This window comes from Manacus candei, unplaced genomic scaffold, assembly GCF_025592945.1.
Source record: "Manacus candei isolate 608988 ecotype Guabito, Panama unplaced genomic scaffold, ASM2559294v1 h1tg000083l, whole genome shotgun sequence".
NCBI lineage: Eukaryota > Metazoa > Chordata > Aves > Passeriformes > Pipridae > Manacus > Manacus candei.
The window spans coordinates 3,079,514-3,102,821 of NW_026138131.1; the positions used below are offsets into that span (position 1 = coordinate 3,079,514).

The 23,308-nt window shown below is 37.3% G+C and overlaps 3 protein-coding genes across 13 annotated transcripts in view; 2 read left to right on the top strand and 1 right to left on the bottom strand.

Moving 5' to 3' along the window:
* Positions 1-23,308, bottom strand: part of CASK (calcium/calmodulin dependent serine protein kinase) — a 201,223-nt gene that overhangs the window by 80,721 nt on the left and 97,194 nt on the right. For 10 of the 11 annotated variants that reach the window (XM_051811680.1, XM_051811678.1, XM_051811673.1 and 7 more), the window contains exon 6: positions 6,426-6,528. In XM_051811680.1, coding sequence (XP_051667640.1) covers positions 6,426-6,528 — 103 coding nt within the window. Of the gene's footprint in view, positions 1-1,460; positions 1,660-6,425; positions 6,529-23,308 lie in introns of those variants that run through there. The other variant, XM_051811681.1, reaches the window with a different exon arrangement.
* On the top strand, positions 7,149-14,457 carry GPR34 (G protein-coupled receptor 34). Its single transcript, XM_051811691.1, has 2 exons — positions 7,149-8,247; positions 10,089-14,457. Exon 2 carries the CDS (start codon positions 10,111-10,113, stop codon positions 11,239-11,241), a length of 1,131 nt encoding a protein of 376 aa, XP_051667651.1. The 5' UTR covers positions 7,149-8,247; positions 10,089-10,110; the 3' UTR covers positions 11,242-14,457.
* GPR82 (G protein-coupled receptor 82) lies at positions 19,711-22,817 on the top strand. The gene is made up of 2 exons (XM_051811696.1): positions 19,711-20,276; positions 21,440-22,817. The coding sequence occupies exon 2, from the start codon at positions 21,473-21,475 to the stop codon at positions 22,514-22,516; it is 1,044 nt and encodes a 347-aa protein (XP_051667656.1). The 5' UTR covers positions 19,711-20,276; positions 21,440-21,472; the 3' UTR covers positions 22,517-22,817.

Here is a 23,308-nt window from a genome sequence, read left to right on the forward strand (position 1 = left end):
CAGGGCTGTTTAAATCCCCAACAGACTGATACTATAAACTAGATGAAAAATGGATCTTAACAGCAAGCTGAAAAATCAGTGCTACTAAACCTTAATAGTGGCTTTTACATTTAAAATGAGAACTCCATAAATACAAATGAAATGAGAAAGAAGACTAGGTTAACTTAATAGAATCTTGCCATTTACCTTGGCTAGATTATAATTAGTGAAAATAGTTCCAGAATTATTTGGTTTTGTAACCTCTTCAGGACTGATTCCAAGATCCTGATACTTTACATGAGGGGGTGGAAATCACAACTGTATGTCCATGAAAAAGCAAACCCGGAACAAGCAGAAACTTAAGCGGTTGAAAAAGAACCGTCCAGTCAAACAGGATAAAAAAATGCATATATATGTGTATGTGTATGCATGTATCAGAAAGCCTAAAGTCATTTCTGGCCAGCTGTCATCCTTGTGACCACTTCACTGGGTTCATCAAAGGAGCAAATGATGATTTTGAGGTTATTCTAAAAAAACTGACCTGAGCAAGAACTGCTGAGCTGTGCCTCTGAACTGCACTTAGTTCAGCACAGTGAATAAAGTGCACACATGAACTTACACAGATTGGGAGCTTTCCAATGTTGCAACTAGAAGAACTGTAAGCTGAACATCAGTAACAGGACAAATACAACCTATAGACAGCAAAGTTGTCTAAAGTCACGGATACTGACTGATTTTTAGACCAAGTATCACTTCTGCTGAAAATCATCTAGTAGAAAATTTGCCTTCTAAACACATCCAGTGTAAAATTTTAAAGTTGTTCTCAACAGTTCAATTATTTTAAAATATTTTAGAAGCTTTTGAATTTTCTTTGGTGTTTTGCGAGAAGCTCTGCATCTCTTGGAGGCAGAGTAAGAACAGTAAGAAAAGGCACTTTCCTCTCTTTAACAGATAACTTCTGCTTTCCACAGGCCTTTCATTCTTCAGGATATAAGAACCACAGATATATTTGAATGACTGCCCACGAAAAAATAACATTTTAATTAAATATATATTGCATGCATGCATACACGCAGGATTTTTAGTTGTCAACTAAATTGACAGGAATTAGTCTGTGCTTTTAGGTTCTTCTTGTTTGTTCTAAAGTGGCATTAACTGAAACTCATGACTATATAAAGACTCAACAGTGGTATGTAGTTAATGTGATACTTGCCTCCATCCATTTCACTGTAAATAAATGCCTGCTTCAAAGTGTTTATTGATTTAGGAAGCCCTCAGTGCCTGGATAGGTACAGACATTAGATACCTTATTTCTAGACGTAAACTTCCTTATCAGCCATTTTTGAGGCATGTTGGCTGCCTGTAAATTTATAAAATTGCTAATTGTGCTAATCTTTCCTGTGGATAAACAGAGAGCTTCAGTCTTCAGGTGCTGTCAATCTGATATCATTTACAAGCACTAAAGATAAATTTTGACTTACCTTTGATAATTTAGTTTCTATGACTCTTTCCATATTATTCCAGACAATAGGGCTATGCTTTCCACAAGAAGAAGAGTATATACAGAGACCCAATCAGATTTTGTCATCCCTAAGGCAGGGGACTGATGACCAAGATATCAGAAGGAGAGTCTTTCAACAGCAGTAGTATCTGAACGATGTATAAGGAAACAACTGGAACAAATAATTTTTAGGAAAAAAATGTGAGGTACTAATAAACATCACCATCTGACCTCTCACAATAGTGTAATAAGAATTATGCTCATAAATTAAGGAGTTTCTAAAAGAGTGGGATGTGGAGAATAATGTGGAAGGAATCGAAGAATCACACATAACAGGATCAGAGAGGTCAATACTTTACTACTCTTAATTCCTTTCCACATTACTCCAGACAATAGAGATGTTTAAAAAGCAGGTGTACAGAGAAGATGAACAGATTAAAAAAAAAAAAGATAAAAAAAAAGGAAAAAAAAAGGGCAATTCAGCTTCAGCACAGAAGATTGTCTGAAGAAAATGTATTGTAAAAGATGCATCAGCAGACAACTGGACAATTTCAAATTAGTGTCCAGAAAACGAACAAAGCAAAGCTCACATATTAATGAGACAAATTATAATAATTGATTCAATGACCTTTTCAGTCATACAACTATGATGGAGGAAGCAAACCTAAATGACTTCTTAACACATCAGCCTCCTCTTAGCACTCCAGTGAACTGGAATTTCTGAGAGACTGTAAAACACAGTTGTAACTTTTAAATAAAATGAAGTCTCTTAGAAGCAAAGAAAGTTTTGCAATACTATTCAGACACTGATGATGAAAAGGAAAAAAATCTATGCAGTGCAAAAAACCTCCAACATTAAAGAAAAAAAAGTTTTTTAAACTGGTGTTTATCAAAACACCAAGAAGAACCAGTTTGATGAAACACTGAAAAGGTTGCCCAGAGAGGTGGTGCATGCACCAACCCTGGAAGCATTCAAGGTCAGGTTGGACATGGTTCTGAGCAACCTGATCTAGTTGAAGATGTCCCTGTTTATTCCAGAGGGTTGGACTGGATGACCTTTAAAGGTCCCTTCCAACCCAAACCATTCTGTGATTCTATGATTATTTTTACATTGATGAGAACAAAACAAAAACAATGAACTTAAAGGATTCTGCTCCCCTTACCCCCATTCCATAATTTACTTCGAGGGAAATTTATGGCAATGCCTTCCTTTGCTATTTTTGTAGTAAGTCTAAAAGGCCAAATGACAAAGAACCAAGAGCACTTGGTATTTATGTGCTGTACTTCCATTAAGAACATATAAGATGTTTTCCAGTAAGAGGATAATTTATGGTAGGATACTATTGGATTTTGAAGCAGCCTAGGGGAGTAAACTAATAATACATAAAAATTTATATTGGGCTTGATTAGTATCATGGTACCTGTGAGATTTTGTTGCTAAAGGTACAAAGTGAAAGGCAGTTTACTATCCACAGGTAAGACTTGACAGCTTGTATAGAACCTTGTATCACTTAGGTCTATACAGTTACTGTATAGTTTCTGTACTAGTTGAAACCAAGAGAACTTAAGTAGATTAAGTGGAGGAAATAGCACTTGTGAACTCAATGGGTTTTGTTCCTTCAGACTTTTATGAGCTAAAAATCCCAAGACTTAGCATCTAAGATATTCGATACGAGATAAATCTGATGCCACACTTATTTAAGAAAATATTGTGGCAGTTCATACCATATTCTGCAAGAAAAATTGTCCAGGGAAGGAGACAGAGATCATAATGTGAGATTGCTCTATTAAATCACTGAATTCCTTGAGGTTCCACTACTGTAGCTGCATCATAACCATGCAAACACAGACTGTTTCCTGTCTAAGTGCTGCTCCATAAAAGAGTTCACTTATAAATCATGATGATCTGTAACTACCATGTATACTGCCAGAATTCCACCTCAAAGTACCTGCTTCGATGTTTCAAGTAAAGCACCTAGTACAGTTTTCCAGTTCTGATCATAAGAAGTGCAAGAACAGACCTTCAGAGACTGGTAGCTCATGGAAACAACTTCCTGTAACACAGGCTTCTTATTCACTGCATTGCAGCTTATGGGCAAATAGAGTGGAACAAAGAGTATTTCCTCACATTTTCCCTTCTGGTCTTCTGAAAAAGGAGTTATGGTTAGGCCCTTTTTTTTGGTACTTACTTAATAATAATTAAACTTTGATAAAAATGAACTCAACTGGGGTTGTTAGCTGATAAAATACAGTCATGATCCTAAAATCTATTCCACAGACATTTCCATTAATGACATCTTAGTGTGATGTCATAGCTTGTTGTCATGAGCTCCCTTACACTTCTGTTAAATAACTATCTATCTGCTTGAAAGAACATTATAGTTACAATCCTTCTCAACAACACAAGTCTATCTTTGGACTTACATCAAAAGATTGGGATTCATCTACCTTTAATATCCAGGGCTTAGTTTAACTTTACTACAGAAACTCTTCCCCTCACACCCATCAATCTAAGCACACTGGAAAAAAGATGTCTTTTGTTAAGTTAAAAAAATTTTGCAGTCCCAAACAAAGCAAAAGCTGTGTGCTTGAAGGATGGCTTCGAAGACGCTGAGGGAGAAAATTCCCTTCAATTTGTTCTCCTGGGGCTACACAGAATCTGGCCTTTCCAGGCACAGGTGTGTCAATGTACAAAGGTAAGTAAAACAGCACAAATGAAGCACAGGGGGTTTCAGGTCAGTAAAAGAACCTTAGTGCAATAACCACTTTTATTTAATAGAGAATTTCTTTTCTGATGTGTGGACCGCCAAATACGGGAACTGCCATGCCAAAAGGGAATAACTGAGTATGTTAAGCTGAATCAGTGTTTTACACTAAAAATTAGAAAAGCAATGTGAAAGTGGGTAGGTTGGTTATGATACTACCCAAACTTCTCTATATGGAGAGTTCCTATTTCACTTATGAGACAATTGAGAAAAAAGAAGTGTTAGTTACTATTATGACAAAACTTATCCATAGGGCGTATCGATGACATTCTTAGACAAATGTGTAGACCAACGTTGTTTTGTAAGAAATGTATAGCCCAGTTCAGTCAGTCACTATTGTTAACTTTCCTATAACAAACACGGGTGATATTGTAAAGTTGAAGAAATAAAATCTTGCCAGTGCTACGTAGGGGACTGTCTAGTAATGTGCCTTCAGGTAAGATTCTGGCAGGGAAAAGAATTGCCAGGTTAACAGATGTGTATAAAGACTGGAATGGAAGATGAGAAGAAAGAGAGAAGGAGTCTGTTATGGAGAAAACTTGAAATAAGTAAAAGAACTGAGACCTTCCATGATATATAAATGAAGTGGAATTACTCTGTATATCCCTGAAAACGAGTGAAATTTGAAGCTGAAAGTAACAGGTGCTAATGAAAGACTGCAAACTAGAAATGACAGTTGAGAGAGGGGGGAAAAAGTGTATAAAGGCAGACCAATATGGCATAAGTTGAGATGGAAGAGGCAAAAGATACAGAGAAATATTATAGTGAAGAGGCCTGAGAAGCTTCTGTAAGTGCTGCAAACAGAACCACCGACAGTGGTAACTGCATGGAGGTTGGGCACAGGAACACTGAGTGGGACCTGCAGAATGGAGGTCTGCAGAATGGTAACAGGAAAGGAGGGCCACGACAAATTTGGGGAAAAATGCTGTAATCTTTTTACAAAGTTGAACTTGACGTTTCTTGCAAGACAACTATTAGTGTGAAGGAAAGTACACTGTATCTCATTACCTCCAGAAGAGTAGCTGAAACAGAAGAAATGGATACAGTTGCTCAGTGAGAACATAAAGAAGAAAAATGAGAGAATCTTAAACAAAAGCATAGAAACTATCACTTAAAAAAGCAGTGGCTGAGGTACAGATAATCTGAGTAACACAAGAGAAGAAAAGAAAGGAGTGACCTTTTTATTAAAGAAACAACAGTAGCTTAACTGAATGGGTATTTTATTTGAAAGGATGTCTCTAAGTAATTAGACACTTGGATATTTCCAGGGTATCAGAGACATCTGGAAGGGAATCGAAGCTGTTGGTATGTTTATACTGGATTTACTTCTTTATTTAAAAAGCATATAAAAGCCAAATTGACACAGAACTTTAAGTAATTGGATTAGGAAATCTGAGTTTTTGAAGAAGCATAGTACTGATAGGAAGTTATTAATTTTAAAGAAAAAATATTAAAACTAACAAAATTTTTTTGTTTTGGTCTCCTACTCTGGCAACGAAAGCATCAGAAAATTGATTGGGTCTTCATCTGTGCAGGCTGATTAAAGCATAACCCTATTGTCTGGAACAATATGGAAGGCAGCTAGAGGAAATAAAATCCACAGAAAACAAAACACACTTAGTCAAAAAATATACATACGTATCAAGATATTGATGTCTTATGCAATAATTACAATGAAATATTAAAACACAGAAAAGAGTCACATGTGAAAACTAGTAAGGTTTTGCTATTAAACAGTTCAGCATTGTGCCAGGGATTGCCTATGAAACATAGGGGAGTGCTGATGATGCTGCACTACGTCCTTACTCAACTGCTTTGACAGACATTTCAACCCTGACAGCATTTTTATTTGCTTTACTTTATCAGGCACGGAAGAATTAAGCCAAAGATTGTATTAAAGTGGAAAATTCTTTGGTTTTTTTCAGTTTTATTACGATCAAACCAGCGTAAGCTCATGTTGAGTAACATTCAGAGGGATTTAAGACTCAGTACCTAAATGCACAACAATCATACATTCTACTAGCAGTTTAGCTAAACTGCGTGCATTTATAATGCTAACAAAGTTTTTAGTGAAAGATTATTTTTGAGCTCTTGTTTTGCAGGCCAGGTTGTGTCACAAGAACAGAACTCTGCAGTACAACATGCATCATACTAAATAACTTCGAAGGAAAATTTCTTACCTCCAGCAACTAGCCCAGACTCTCCTAATTGAATTGCTACCCCGAAGCCACCAAGCTTTACTGGGGCTGAATTCTCTTTTGAGGCAAGGAGTACACAGTGCGGCTGAAAAGAAAAAAAATCCAGACAAATTATTATATTGTTTGAGAAATAAAATTTGTATTTTAGAACTTATTTTCATAAATTTGCAAACAGAAGCTAAAAGTTTGTGTGGTTTGTTTGGATGGTTGGGTTTTTTTAAATCATGTCTTAATTTCAGACTTGTTTTTCCCTCTCTGCCATAGACTCCTCTTTCTGCATTGTTTTCCTTTCTATTGTCCCAGGCACAGCAAAATCCTTTCAGGACTTACAGAACTTGCAAGGAACACAAAGTGAAATCATACTGAAGTGGAGATAAAAATTCATGCCTATAATTTCTTACCTGGTATTACTTTTTCTTTTTACCTTCCCCCTTAAGCCTTACACTGTTTCAATTCTCCAGCAGAAATATCCTGACTATGACAGACTTTGTGGGATTTTATCCTTCACAGAGAACAGAAACCACTACTTTGAGCCTTAATCACAGAATTCAGTGATCATTTCTCAAATGCAGGAAAGAAAAGGAACTTCCCTGTGATGTTTCTAATAAATATTGTAATGAAGGATATTGTTTTGGTTTCTAAACTGCATTTCAGGCACAGTCATTCATATCCTCGATTTTCCACAAATAAGAGTGAGGTGTAACATACGAAAATGAAATAATATTTTACAACAGTCTGGATAGATACTGGCTGGTGTAGGAGGAAGTAACATCATACAAAATCTATTAGAACACAATTTAGTATTTAACACACATACCAAAACCATTGCATTTAATACAGAACAACTTCCTGCATTTACTTAAAGCCTCCCTTTTAAATACCATATTATTTAAAAGGAAGAATGTCAACTTCGTATACTACTTCCTGAGAATATGTTAGTGCTTAAATTACAAAACTAGGAAGTCAGTGCACAGGAGGTATGAGAATTTCAATCTGACTACCTGTAAAGTCATCATCTGTAACCACCCACGTCTTCTTTTAAAACAGTTTCAATTGTATGAGAGTGAACACCTTCAAGACAATGCTCTTGAGATCTTCATTAAATTTAGGCCTCCCTATGTCAGGTCTTCTAGAATCCACTTTCAAATGTCCAGTTTATAAATGTAATTTTCAATTCCTTACACCCTATTCAAAACAGTATTACCAGGTGGTATTATTGCTGCACATTGTATTTCACTTCTGCCTTACTGAAATGGTTAAGCTGCACATTTTGGGCACTTTAATATTCTCTCATTGCTATCATTTTCAGTGAAAAAGATCAACCTCAAATTTCCAGCTGCAGGCAAGGAGCAAGGTAGATGGGAGAACTACACCAACTGTAGTGTTGATCTATCTTTATCCTACAGTTGGAAAAGTGACACTACTTCCACGACAGTGCTGAGACAGCAGGCTGTACCAACATCATTATCATCCAAAAAGCCACCGACAGTGCTCACCAGAAACAAAGCTCCTGAGAAAAAAATTAAGATCTCCAATTCAGAGTGAAACTCTGAGAAGATTTTATTATAGAACCTCTCCCGGCAAAGCCCAGATAAACCGAGTTTTGCTTGTTAAAAATGTCTTTTTAAAAAAAAACAAAACAGTTGCAACACTAGTTAAACTTCCCCTTGTTGCCAGTTGTACCGTGTCAGCTGATGTTCATCACTTTCATAGAGAAGCTTTCTAATAAGAGGACCTGCATGTTACTCCTCCCTGTCTTCACCAACAGTTCTGAAAATCAGCAGAAGTTCTTAACACATAAATGGTAAGTGCCTTCTTTTATACTTAAGCCGGAGTAAAACAAATTTCTATTGAAGTTTCTCTTAACTGCAAAGGTGCCACTGACCATTTCTTAAATATAGCTTCATTTTAACATGCTGCTTGCTTATGAGTGACACAACTTATGACAGTGAAAAGTTATGTTTCCAAAGCATCTGCAGTGTAACCGATGCTTCTCTCTTTCTATTTGATCTAAACTTGTCACTGCTTATGCAAATCATGATGTCAGGCATTTCTATAGGAAAGCAACAAACAAGAAATCATAGCAGTAGAGAGGCTTCAAGATGTATTTGAAAGCACCATGTTTTAAAACTGGCCTTTTAAAATTGCTTCTTGCCCTGATAATATCAAACGGCAAATATGAAAACAGCTATTTTTGAAACTGCTAACATACTCTACAAGTTTAATGCAATTGTATGGTCAGATAACACGGGATGTTAAAATACTTCAGACTGTCCTCTCAGTAGTTCAGATCCTGTATGTACATTAGGTCCTCCTAAGAATTTTACCTGAAGTGTTGCCATTTTCACTGCTGTAGCTGTATCACACACTTAAATGTAAATTTGCATTTTTAAGACCTAGCATGCAAATTGCATAGCCTAGACACAGACTTTGCCTAAAACCTACTTTAAGGTTATGCATATAGCAGAGTTTTCTTGTTGGTTTGTTTGTTGGTTTTTTTTTGTAACAATTGCCAGACAACAAAGTTCAGAGAACCAAAACCACTTCTGACATTTTTGTGAGATTAGGGGGAAAGAACCTTTCCTCTGTAAAAAAATAAAATTCTAAAGAAACTTTTTTATGGAGTCTTTTGTTGCTATGATAAACAAGTTGAAGAAAAAAATTTATCATTACAAATCAGTCTTAACCATCTCTCTAAATGGTTTAGTGCACTCTGTTCTAACCACACACTTTTTTGGTTTTCCTTCCTTGGTCAAAACTGACTTTTATCTTCCAGATAGTACCTTCCTGGTCAGCAATAAGCTCAGTGAAATTAAAACCTTTGAAATGAAAATAAGGAAAACAATGAAAACAAGGAAGACTTGAAAACAATCTGTTACTGCATTAATGTAATTCCCAGTTAATACCAGTTTATTTGTGTAATACTGATGTGTGAACAGTCAAGAAAAGGAAAAAAACACTTAAATTTATATGAAGATATAGATTATTAAAGACAAGCTACTGTAATAGTACTGGCTCATGGTGTTATAACAGATTACATAGCCAAAGAAATATTAATTCACAACTGCTTTTCTAATTGAAAACTACTGACTTGCATGTGAGAGATCCTGGGTGCTTATTTAAAACTAACACCAGTGAGTTTAGACTTGTTTTAATATATTTCTATGTACTTTATATCAACACCGAGAATACTTCACTTAGCTACACTTACCTGTCCTTGCATCTTAAAAAGTTTTCTTAGAAAGACTAATCCTAAAAACTAAACTTAAAAAAATTATTTGTACTTGCAGATAAATCAAAATAAATAAAAAAAAAAAGATTTCTTGACTGTGCAGCAAAACTTAATAGCTGATTTTTAAAACAGCACAAGACAGTAATACAGATGCAATTATACTACCAGTTATCTATTTGAGTACTCTATACCCTCTGTTCTTGCCTACATATTATTCTAGACTTACATTGTATCATGATATCTGGCTGCAAGTCCTTCTACTCAGCTACAGCAACACTTTGGCATATTTACTTCCTTTAGTTACTGCCTTTTATGTTTATATTATGTTAGACTGTATGCAATGAAGCAAACAGACACAAGAAGATGATCCTATGGAGATCTAATTCTTAAAATTTCTCTTTGTTTCTTTACAGAACAGCTAAAAAACCCTCAAAAATGATGGCTGCAGCTTCAGCTGATTCACTGACACACAAAAACTTCTGGAGTAACCAAACCAGCATGGCCATAAATGCCTCAGAAATTCAAAACAATGACAGTTGTGCCTTAGACGACAACTCGCTGTCACTCACTTTGATAGTTTTTTATTCTATTATTTTTGTTGTTGGATTGGCTGGAAATATTACAGCCCTGTTTGCCTTCCTGTGCATTCATCAGAAAAGGAATTCTATCCAAGTTTACTTGCTAAACGTGGCCGTTGCAGACCTTCTGCTGATCTTCTGTCTTCCCCTCCGAATACTCCATCACGCCAACAAAAACATTTGGATGTTTGGACGGATTTTATGCAAGATTGTAGGAACTCTGTTTTACATGAACATGTATATTAGCATAGTACTGTTGGGACTAATCAGTCTAGATCGTTATATAAAAATAACTAAGTCTGTGAAGCGTCCTAAAATGTTAACTCCGACACGAAGCATTCAGATTTGTTGCATCGTGTGGGCAATTGCACTAACAGGATTTACAGTAGTAGTTGCACCATCTTTCTTTAAGAGTGAGGACAGCAATTCTACTCTGTGCTTTCATTACCGAAGTAAACAGAAAGCAAAGACAGAAGCGATTTTAAATTATATCACGGTACTAATTTTTTGGATAGTTTTTTTCCTCTTGATCCTTTCGTACGTTAAAATCGCCAAGAACCTTCTGAAAATTTCGAGGAGAAGATCAAATTTTCCCAATGCAGGAAAATACACCAAGACAGCAAGAAATTCCTTCATTGTACTCATCATTTTCACTGTCTGTTTTGTTCCTTATCACATGTTCCGGTTTGTCTACATTACATCACAGTTACAAAACCCCTCCTGTTATTGGAAGGAGATCATTCACAAATGCAATGAGGTGATGCTCATATTTTCATCATTTAACAGCTGCCTAGACCCAGTTATGTATTTCCTCATGTCCAGAAGCGTCCGTAAGGCTGTATTCCAACTTATTTGCAGAAAAATTCATGGAGAGTCCAGCCTAAATACGGAAAGCACTTCGGACATAAAACTTGGACAATACACACAGGAGAGATTATCTACTATCACTCCCCACTCAAGTTATTCAAGGAAGAAGTTTGTGGTTTGACTGTTTAGATGAATGGATTTCCCTCTATTGCTCCAGGGCATCGATTGCAGATCATGAAATGCTAAACTGTACAGCTACTAATCCTGCCTCTTTCTTCCTGGTCACAAAATGAGAAGTCTTGCTTCTGGTTGTGAAAACGAGAAGTTACTTTTCACAAGTATTTTGCTCTTGTTTATCCATGAAAACAAATTAGGAAGTTCTCGGACATCCTCTGTTGGACTAAACTAGAACACTAACTCTTTAAGGAGATTTCCACGAAGGGGCTTGAACCTGTATAAGGAATCTTGTATATATACATTAATATTAGTAATTTGTGTATGTAAATAATAGATGAATTTTGCAAAAAGTAAATTGTGCCCTATTTGAAAGATCTATATAAACCATTACAGATTTTATATAACTCCCTGTTTTAATAGGTTTCAAAGAGATCAGTATTTTGACTACATCTATAAATGTATTTTATTGAAGAAAATATTTTAGAATTTAGCAGCATACGTGGCTTGAAAATGAAGAATACAACAGCCATTAATTCAGTTATAATTACAGAAGATACACTTAGTTTTATTAAACAGCAAAATTAAAATATTCAAGCCTCCTAAAACCCTTATTGTATTTTCAACAGTTTAATGAATGTCAAGGTCGAACATGTAAGGAAAAGCAAGCAATGCTTTCAGAAAATGAGCAATTAATGAAGGAGAGATGATACAGAGGTATTTTCAATTACCTAAGATTTATTTCAAACTCTTACAAATTTGGTGGCTGCAGCTACACAAAGTAGTTCAGCAAGGCACATAAACTCAGAGAACTGAGCACAGAGGGCAGCCTGGCTCAGTCACTGTTCTACTTGCAGATTTCTAAAGCCACACATTTCAGCTGCAAGCTTGTGATTAAAATAATCTTGGTAACTGCTGATGCTGTGTGAACAGCAATGTAACAGCAATGCCCCACAGATACAGCTGGACTCTCAGATTAAAACTAAACAGGCTTATGTATTTAGGCACAAACAAATCCCAAAGTGCAACAGTTTTTAAAAAACAGGGAGCTGAAGGTGGGGGTTGTCTGGCCCAAAGATGACTAAAGCAGCAGTTATGCCATGAACAATTTAAACGTCTGGTGTAACAGGACAGAGAGGTGAACGAAGTACAGGCTACATGCTAAGGTCCATAAAAGAAGGATTTATTGTCTTGACACATACAAACAATATAGTTCAAGTAAGCAGGTGTAAAGAAGTTGGTTTTAACATGACTACCAGTAACTTCTCTAATGGATCACATGAATTTAATGTCAAATCTGTGCCCAAACGTGGATTTTTACTAATTCATTATAATATTCTGGTTTTACAGAAGTTATTCATAATACTCTTACTGAACAAACTAAATATAAGACTTCATCTCTGCTAGATATAAACTCGATTTAATTTTGATGTGATTTTACATAACTTAGATTTGGTGAAAATGAGTATAAACATGTTAAACCAATTACAATGACTAGCCAATCTATTTCGTTTTCTTTTTTTTAAAATAAAAAATTGTGGGGATTTCTTAATCTCCAAGAGAAAGATTCCTATAAACATGTAATTTCGTAAAGGTGCAATGGTAACTGCGTTTTTTCTTAAGCACTTCAGCATACAATGAAGGCATTTGTACAATAATTTCTGGCTGATTCTCACAATAATTGCATTTCATGATCTTTTATCTATCATCTTGTCATCCTATGATATGTATGCTTCTCGTGGTTCTCTGTTTGTACAGTGCAATTCTCCTATGCAGTACTGCAGTTGTACATAGTTACATCAACTTTGGTAAGTCTAATAGAGTTTATAAACCATAATTTCACAAGATTCATATATTATCATTCTTTGTCTATAGTTATTCTGTGAGCAGTTGATTGATGACACTGACCAGCAGGCTGGGGTGAGGGTATGGGCTGGGGAACACAGAACAGAACACACACAAATGACATGGTGCAACTTGAACAAAATATAAATTCTAAAATTCTTTTGAACAAACCATTCAATTTAAACCAGAATTTTCATTTACAAGGACTTCAACTCATGGACACAGCACCATTGCAAAACCAGACTTAGATATCTTCAGAACATCAAGTAATAGTACAGTAATGCTGCAAATCCAGGCTCCATTAAATAAATCAACTCTACAGCTCAGAAATGGAAATTGGGAAGGGAGCAGGTCTATAAGAAAGACTATAAGAGCAGGAATGGCACAGAAGAGGGAAACAGTTATGACTTCATGATCTCCACAGAGTAGCAGTTAGAACAAAGAAACAACCCCAAAAAGCAACCAGACAAATGAAAACCTTTTGGATTTCCGCAACTACATAAATCAGTGCTTCAAGATGTTAAAGGCCAGATGTATCAGCTGGCTCAGAAAGGGATCTGAAACTAGACTGCACTATCATATAGGAAGCAATTACTACTGACCAAAAAACAAAAGCAGGTATCTTTACTGTTTTTAAAAAATATTTAATCCTTACATATTTTTTTCTGCGATCAATTTTCGCAAACTTGAGGGTAACGTGCCAGGCTTTGCAAAACCATATTACTGAAGAGCAAATGGTACTGAAACAACCTGGGAGATGTCACCTGACTGACATGTCAAATGACCATATAATTAGTCACTTTAATAATGTGTCTTACTTCTCCTCTTAGAAGGAGATAATTCCTAAGAATTATCAGGGTCAACTACAGCAATTTCCTGAGTCTTCAGGTAAATTTCAAGATGAAAATAATTCTATTTATTCTTCTTTTCGTAATTAAAGCCTAACTGAATGCACATCTCATAATCTGCACAAAATTTTGTTTTCCTTTTTATTGAAATCTCCAACACATCTTTGAATTTCATTTGCTGTACCAGAATGTCACCTCTTTTTTTAGTATGCAAAAATGGGTCCATATTCTTCATTAGCATAAATACTAGTTAGAAAATGGATATAAGGTATATATGCTGCCTAGCTACTTATTTACCTTTTGGGACTTGACATATACATTAATAGCTATGTTGTGTTACACATATTCCTTAAAATAAATGGAAAACATAAGCAAAGAAACTACACTGTTTACCAGACACAAGTTTATAACTTGAATCATAAACGTGTTAGAGTGTACCTGGTTTGAGTGAACAGCTGTGCTGGTTTTGGCTGGGGTAGAGATAGATTTGGCTGGGATAGATTTCTTCACAGTAGTTGGTACTGGCTGTGGTCTGGGTTTGTGATCAAAACAGTGTTAATAACACAGGGATGTTTTAGCTACTGCTGAGCAGCACTTGCACAATATCAAAGACTTCTCTGCCTCTCAGAACACCCACCAGAGAGGACACAGAGGGTGCACACGGAGCTGGGAGAGGACACCGCTGGGACAGCTGAGCCCTGCTGACCACAGGGACATCCCAGAGCACCTGGTGTCAGGCTCAGTAACAAAAGCCAAGCAGGAAGTTTGCCAGGGCTGCCATTTCTCAGGAATTCGCTGGGCATCGGTCAGCTGGGTGTGAGCATTTGGGGTTTCCTTCTATCACTTGTTTTTCTTGGTTTTTTATATCTCTCTTTTCTTTGTCTTTAAACTCATTACACTCTCTTTATCACAAACCATGAGTTTTCTCACTTTTACCCTACCAGTTCCCCCTCTCAGCCCAGGGGAGAGAAAGCAAGCGAGCATCTGCATGGGGTTTAGGCGCCTACGGGGATGAAACCATAATAACCCTCTTTGGCACCCAACATGGGGCTCAAAGGGTTTGAGATAATGGCAGATTTGACCATAGTGTGTCAGAAGAGAGGAGGGAGCACCAGAACAGCACTGCTGTTCTGCAGCAGAGCAGCCACAAGAACGAGGGGGGGAAGAGGCAAAAGTCACAAACAAGTTTTCACACCTTTACCCTTCTGATTCTCTTTCTCATCCCAGTGAGGGGGAGCGAGCGAGAGGCTGTGTGGGGCTTACCTGTCTACCAGGGTTAAACCACAACTTCAAGTTTCATTTTCACACTGAAATTAACTGTAATTATGGTTTCAACCTGCAAAATGGTGTTTTTCATGAGGGTATACAATTATCCATTATTTTGATAGCACAACATCGGAAAATTTAATTGAATTACTTCCCTCATGATATCAGTCAATGAAACCATAAAAGAGGAGTGCAGCTTACATCACTGATAAACAAGGAAGAATTACATTATTCCCAGAACTGGGAAGTTCACATATGGAAGCTTTAGTTTAATGCTTTCTGACAGCATGTACAGAACCAGGACAGAGAGGAGGGAGATGTGTTGTACAAAGTGTACAGAGAAAAAGAAAAGTTGATAATGTTCCACCAATCCAAAATGTATTTTCTTTAGCACTGTAAACCTTCTGCCAGCCTTTTTTCCATCCCTTGAACAAAATCCCAAGTACTCAGGGCTCTGTGGAATCCAAGAGAGCTGAGAAAGTGCTAAAAAGCTGTTGCAATGTTCACTGATCGTAGAGTGGATTGGTAGGAAAACTCTGAGAAGAGTTGTTGTTCAACAGACATTGTGAGAGTTAAGCCATTTTGTGAGGGAAGTAAATCAATCAAATTATCAAAATAATTGATTTGTCTGTCCCCATGAAAACTGGGGGTAAGGGATGAAGCTGGAAAAAGCCTTAACACTAACTACACAGTTAGAGTGGGAAATGCAGAAATAAGAACATCAGTTGCAGAGAAATGAATAATTTTCTACTGTTGTACTGCAAAGTGAGAAACAAAATGAGGAGTAAATGGTAAGTCTTGGTTCCTTTAAGTTTGCATACAGTAAGTAGTATACCTCTGCACCTATTATAAAACAAGGCCAACTTCTTCATAGAACTCTCAAACCACAGATATAAGTGACTGTGTGTTAAAATCAAAAATATACTTGCTATTCCTTACATAAAAATTCTCACTAGGTAAAGATGAAAACACAAACATGGTAAACAACAAATTAAAACTCTGAAGAAAAGACAGGATCATTTTTGTCAGAGGGTACAGAAGTGTTCTTTATCAGTAAGGAATGATTTTTGCAGCTGTGCTGGTTGGTTTGAGCTTAAACCGCGATAGCAGCCAAAAGAAGCTACCTTTTAAAGTATCAGTTTTGCTTTTACTGCAGTGTTTTAGATTTTTATTTTTGCTTTATTACTTTTGCATTTTCACAGAAGCTTAAGAAGAAACTGGAAAACCCAAACAGCTGTTATACAAAAACATATTTAACTTGAAAAACCATAAATTATAGTATGGTGCAGAACAACAGAGAAAGCTTCCTATTTGTCTCTGATGATCAACACAGTTTTCATGTTAAAAACCAATTTCTGAAGTTAACAGTAAAAATCCTCATGAGCAATACATAGACAGTGCTTTTTTATAAGCAAATATAGTTGTAAAGACCTCTGGGAGATGTACAATGACAGTAACATTAAAAGACCTGAAGTGTAAGCTGGAAGATTATTTTTATTAGTATTGCCATCCTCAAGCTAAGTTTTCCATACTAAAAGACGTTGCTTGGCTTGTGTTTTGCCTGTCCAGGTAAAACAATTACCCAGACCCTGTGAAACACTTAACTCTGCACATTGTACGACAACCAAGGAATTGAAACTGTGAGTGCAACATATCCCCATTTCTATATCCTTAAAGATACCACAGAGCTGCACTGCACACACTTATAATTCAGCAAACAACATGGGAACTTTCATTTGAGGTCTTGTTTTGCTGAACCACAAGGGAAGTTTTGAAAACTGGTGAAAATAAATTATCGGTGAACACCAGAGACCTATGTTAAATCTGCCCAATATTTTTATCTTCACTGATTCAGCACAATGCTCAACTCGAGCAGATTTAAACAGGAGCTTAGACGATTTCGCTTTGATAAGCACTTCTTACAGTATTAAATACATATACTGATTATAGAGAAAATCCTCATTAAATCATGACAACAAAAGTGCTGTGCACACACTGGGTCACCCCTGCATGGAAAGCTGACAAGCAGGCAGAGGGGAATCATGGTGCTCTACAACAACTCTCCTGATACAAGTGTCCAACTGGAAATGGTTATTGTGCAGTGCATCTGTCTTAAAGAGTTTATGCAGTCAAAAATACCTTTCAATTTGAATGTTTAAGGAAAAAAAAAACATTCCCATCAAAACTAAGCACCAAAAGTCAAAGTCCTAGGCAAGCTACTTGGTAAATGATTTTTCTAGAAAGAAGACATGGATTGGACTTGTATAGTAGCCAGTGCACCTTAAGAGACTTATCCTGGTATTAAATGCAATACAGTGGGATCTTGGGCCTTCTACAGTACAGGCACCTGGACTGCTACAGAGGCCAGAAGTAACCAAGCTGCTGCCTCCTTCCATCCCACAAGGAGCAACTGCTGCCAACATATTTCATACTCAGCTGTACAGCAGGAACTGGTTATAACATGTGACATGATAGGTATGGGTTATAAATGGCCAACTGAAACATCTTTCACAGAATGGGTCACGTTGGAATGAACCACAGTGGGTTTCATCTGGTCCAACCTCCCTGCTCAAACAGGGTCATCCCAGAGCACATGGCACAGGATGGTATCCAGATGAGTCTGGAATATCTCCCATTAGGAAACATTCCAGTGAGGGAGACTCCATAACCTCTCTGGACAGTCTGTTCCAGTGCTTGGTCACTGCACAGGAAAGAAGTTCTTCCTCATATTCAGGTGGAACTTCCTGGGCATCAGTTTCTGCTCGTTGCCTCTTGTCCTGTTGCTGGGCCAAGCTTGCTCCATCCTCTGACACCTCCCTTCAGATACTTGTGTACATTGATGGGTTCCCCTCTCAGTCACGTCTCAAGGCTAAACAGGCCCAGCTCCCTCAGCCTTTCCTCATTACTGAGGTGCTCCAGTCCCTTGATCATCTTTGTCACCCTCTGCTGGACTTGTTCCAGGATCTCCAGGTCTCTCTTGTGCTGAGGAGCCCAGAACTGGACACAACACTCCAGGTGATCCTCACCAGGGCTGAGCAGAGGGGCAGGATCACCTCCCTGACCTGCTGGCAATGCTCTTCCTAATGCGGCCCAGGATCCCATTGGCCTTCTTGGTCCCCAGGACACACTGCTGGCTCCTGGACAGCTTGTTGTCCATCAGGACCCTCTAGTCCTTCACAGAGCTGCTTTCTAACAGGTCAGCCCTCAGCCTGTCCAGGTACCTGGGGTTATTTTCTCCAGCTGCAGGGCCCTGCACTTGCCTTTGTTGAATTTCAGAGAGTTCTTCTCTGCCCATCTCTCCAGCCTGTCGAGGTCCTTCTGAAGGGCTGTGCAGCCCTCTGGGGTATCGGCCACTCCTCCAGCTTTGTGTCACCAACAAACTTCCTGAGGAGGCACCTCCCACTTCACCCGTCATTGATGAGTAAGTTAAACAGTCCTGGGCCCAGTATTGAACCTTGGGGGACACCACTACTGACAGGCCTCCGACTACACCCCATGCCACTGACTAAAAAACTCTGGCATCTGCTGTTCTGCCAGTTCTAAATCCACCACTGTTCACTCATCCAGTCCACACCTCAGTTTGCCTGTGAGGACGTTGTGAGAGACAGTGTCAAAGCCTTATAAATACCACAGGCAACAGTCAATAACCAACCAAATAACAATAATAACAACAATTAAAAAACCCCTGCTTATGAGAATGGTTCACACCACTCGTAGCAAAATTTCAGGATATGCATTCTTGTAACTAAACCTCAATTGAACATCACAATAACAAGGACTTCTAAGACTATGTAAGAGACTATTAAACATTTAATAAATACAAGACCCTTTCTGTTAGAGCAAACTTTAATATAACCATACATTCAAACATGGAGAAAAACCCAAAAGGTATAATTAAATCTAACAAGACAAAGACTTAAAGTACATGCAAACTAATTACAGCATTACAACCTAATTACTAATACTCTACAGCAAGTAAATTTAATTGTAAATGAATTCAGCTATGCATTCTGAATTCAGCCAGCATACATGTCCATCATTTTAGTAAAAAAATTAATGAGACTGAACAATAAAATTGATAATAGATCACTGAGGTGAATTCTTACAGTGTATGTTTCAACATAAAGCAAAACTACCAAAACAAGAACCTTACAGTATAAAAACTTCTGCAATTTTGGTATCTCTTCTGTTCTCATAAGAAATTTATTTATAGCTGTTGAAAAGCTATACAACCACAGAAGCATCAGACAGAAGAAAATTCACAGGTCTCAACTTTTGCAGATCTAAACAGAGTTTGACTGATTTGTGATCAAACCTATCATCCTGTGGAGGTAGGAAACGGTCCTGTGTACACTTCTGGATGATTTGTATAAAACACTGTATTTTTTGGACAATGAGCCTGTTTTCCCTGATGGATGCCTAGGATGCGCCAGCTGAAAATTGCTTTCCCACAATCCATCTCCTGACTAGACAGGAGAGATGTGCTCCTGTCACTCATTTGGTCACTCATGTCTGGACAGACACTGACACAATAATATTGTATGTGGGCTTCAGGAACAGATAGTCAGCTTTGTGATAGCTCCTTGAGCTGAAAAACTGTTAAATGTCATTGAAAAGACAAGTTTTCACACATAAAATAGCAACTTCTTTTTTTTTTTTATTCACATTGGAAAGTGGGCAGTCCTAAAGAGAACCCCTCCAGCCCCCAAAAAGAGGAAAGTACTATATAAGGATTGCAAGATGTTTCTGTGCCTTACCTACATGACCCCAAAGGACTGTTACAATCACTCTTCCACACTACCTCATTTTTTGTCATTTCCCTAATGGAGCTTATCCTGACCTAATTTTTAAGTTTTTTGTACAGACAATATCATCTTGTCTGAACTTTAAATGCCCAGCTGTTTTCTGACATTGTGAAAGAAAAGTGCACACTCTGAAAACCTACTTATGTCAGAGATATATTGTTCTTAACTGTACTTTCCAGATCCAAGTGTCACCGTTTTCATTGCAGCAGTGGAGATAGAACAGCCATCAGACAGAAATATTTCCTCTCAGCAAAGGAAGGTGCCTGCAGTTTGCACAGGTAAGCTTCAAACTACTACTTTGTTTTACCTGACAAAATTTGGTCATTGACACAAAAATTATCATTAGACTTTTAAATGAGTACATTCAGCAATTGTTTCGTGAATTTAACTTGTCATAAACATTTTGGTTCAACAAGACATGAACTCAGTGCATACTAAACTGCAACAGCTAGGAAAGTTAATTTTTTAATTTAAGTTTAATTTGCAAGTGGTCAAACACTGCCTACAGCAGAGTTTTAAACTCAGCATCTCAGCTTTTTATCATACCTACACAGAATCCTCTTTAGCATCTGAGTTCATTTGCTTACAGCTGTCTACAAAAAATTATTATCTGTCTGTAAGTTTGAAATCTCTTAATTTGTTCCATATGATTTTACATGAAACAAAAGCTAACTAGGATACACTGCACTAAAATGTATGTATGCATACAAAAGTAAAAGCTCTCCAGTACAGGTTAGTAAGTTGAAATACCAGTTTTTATACACAGTCATTGTATAGAGCTTTGATTTCTTATTTTCAGTTTGAAAATTGAGAAAAGATTGAAAACTGATCTTGGAAAAAATAAATATATTGCAGTTTTGGGCAACCATATTATATGTTTACAAATATAGACTAAATGTATATCTAATATTGGAGTTTTGATAAAACAAGATTAGATACAGACTTGAGCACAAAATAAATGCATTTAGCCAGATTCCTACATCATACTGAGTCTAATTTGTACTTAAATGGAGGTACTGGACGCTCCTCTGCATTTCTGCAAAGTAATACTTTGCATTTAATTTGCTTATGTAAACTTTAAATGGTTTAAAATGGTTTCCAAATTAGGTTACAGATGTTCCAGCAGGCTGAGAAATAAACTAAGATTGCAGAAGTTATTGCCAGACCCTAGCCTGAACCTTCAGTTCCTAATTTATTTTGTTAGATTCTATGCACATAAAATCTTAGGGGTTTAACATCAGCCAACTTTTCTTCACAAAATCTCAGTGGAAGAGAACACTCAAACTGTAACCTCATGCAAACTCAAGATGGTAACAGCATCAAACAGCTGTTAGGAACACTGAAAAGTAGGGGACAAACAGAAACAGCTGAGATATGAGCAAGGAATAAAAGAGATGTTAAATGAACGTTACAGAAGAATAATTTTTTAATTGTTTTTCAGCTCTGACCATTCATTCAAGATATACTGGCATAAATGAACAATTCAACATGTTTTCTTCAGCCATCATCAGCTACCACTGTAGCTCTCCCTGTCATCTACTCCTGCCTATTCCCTGCTGGAAGCTTTGGAAACATTCTTGCTGCCTGGATATTTTCAAGGAAAGCGCCCGCAAGGAGAACACAATACATTTACCTGGCAAACCTCGTGACTGCAAATCTGTTTGTATGCAGCACAATGCCCTTCCTGGCTGCCTACTTTGCAGGAGGGAAGCGCTGGAGCTACGAGTCCTTGGAATGCCGGATAGCACATCACCTCGGGACTCTGGTCATGCACGTCTGCATGTACGTGACCATTATCATCCTGTGCTCCATTGCTCTGAGCCAGTATGCAACGCTGAGGAAGAACTGTGACACACAGTACTCCCAAGCAGCTCATGAAAACTTCTCCACATGTTTGCTTCAAGCGTTTCGTCAGCCAAAATTTGCTAAATATTTGTGCATCGGTATATGGCTTACTGTGCTCTGCATAACAGTAACAGCTATAACATATGATGTCCAGGCAAGGGCTTTGGAATACCTTCCCAGCTGCTACAACATCCAGGTAGAAGCTAGTGAATTTACTGCAATGATTGCAGGTTCTGTTGCCACTGCATGTTTTTTTGTGTCTTTTATGACAGTTCTGTGGTCGTACTATTCTCTTACCAGACATCTGAATAACATACAAAAAAACAGCTGTATCGGAGAAAAACATCTAATTTACAGTAAAGTGAAAAGAAACATTCTTGTCATCCAGATGATATTAACTGCCTGCTTTCTTCCGTATCATATTTTTAGGCCTCTTTTTTACATACTGCTTAGACATAATGACTGCCCAAGGTTAAACTACCTAGTGGAAATTAAAAATTTCCTTACTTGCCTTGCTGCTGCTAAAAGCAGTTTAGATCCAGTTATAACCCTTCTGTTAGATAAAACATTTAAGAAAAGTCTTTATGGTCTGTTTACAAAATCCACACCAGAACATCAAAAACGTGACGTTGATATTTTCACTGAAATGGGAAGGAATATGGAAAGATTTTAGTAACTATAACAATCAACAAACTGATTTTAACTACCTATGGCCATGTTTTGATATGAAGTGGTAAATATTCAAATAAAATAATAACATTGTATTTTTTCAAATCATCTTGCTTGCTACATCAATATTAGCCATAATAAATTCAATGTGTATATCCAAATGAATCCAAGCAATCTGTACAGTGAACTGTGTAATACCCATCCATTCATGAAATGCAAAAGATATTTTATGTTTTACCTAAAAAATCAAGAAAGAAGGCAGAAACTAGGCTGAAGTTGAGGACCCAGTTCTTGCCCATCATCGAAAAAAGCCCCAGGTTTTGGACACAGGTTTCCTTTACAAAAAAGGCTGAACAAAACACAGACATTTGCCCTGGAATGGCTGAACCACAACTGATGGCCAAGTAACTACAGCAAGACTGAATGGAGCAGTGTAAGTCCTCCACAGATGCTCAGTGCCACTGACAAGACTGGTTTTAGATCAGCAGTTGCAAGTCTGGATGAGCAAATATGTTCACTACCAAAGCACCCCTATAATTTGCACAGATACAAACTCAGAATCCAAAACTTCTGTCCTTTCTTAATTATATTTTACAGGGAATGTAGCTGCACTTGTTAGGATACCTCAGCACATGGCTGACTGTGGTTGTTTCTCTTAACATAGAGTTGTTGATGGCAGCATAAGTTGAAATCATTCTTTCTCCAACCCTTCTAGTAACAACCACTTGCTCCCCAGTACTTATCAAAAAGACAAGAAAATGAACAAAACTTTGGGAACTACTAATCAAATATAACA

Coding starts and splice junctions, on each gene's coding strand:
- GPR34 (XM_051811691.1), top strand. CDS start 10,111: ATGATGGCTGCAGCTTCAGCTGATTCACTGACACACAAAAACTTCTGG.
- GPR82 (XM_051811696.1), top strand. CDS start 21,473: ATGAACAATTCAACATGTTTTCTTCAGCCATCATCAGCTACCACTGTA.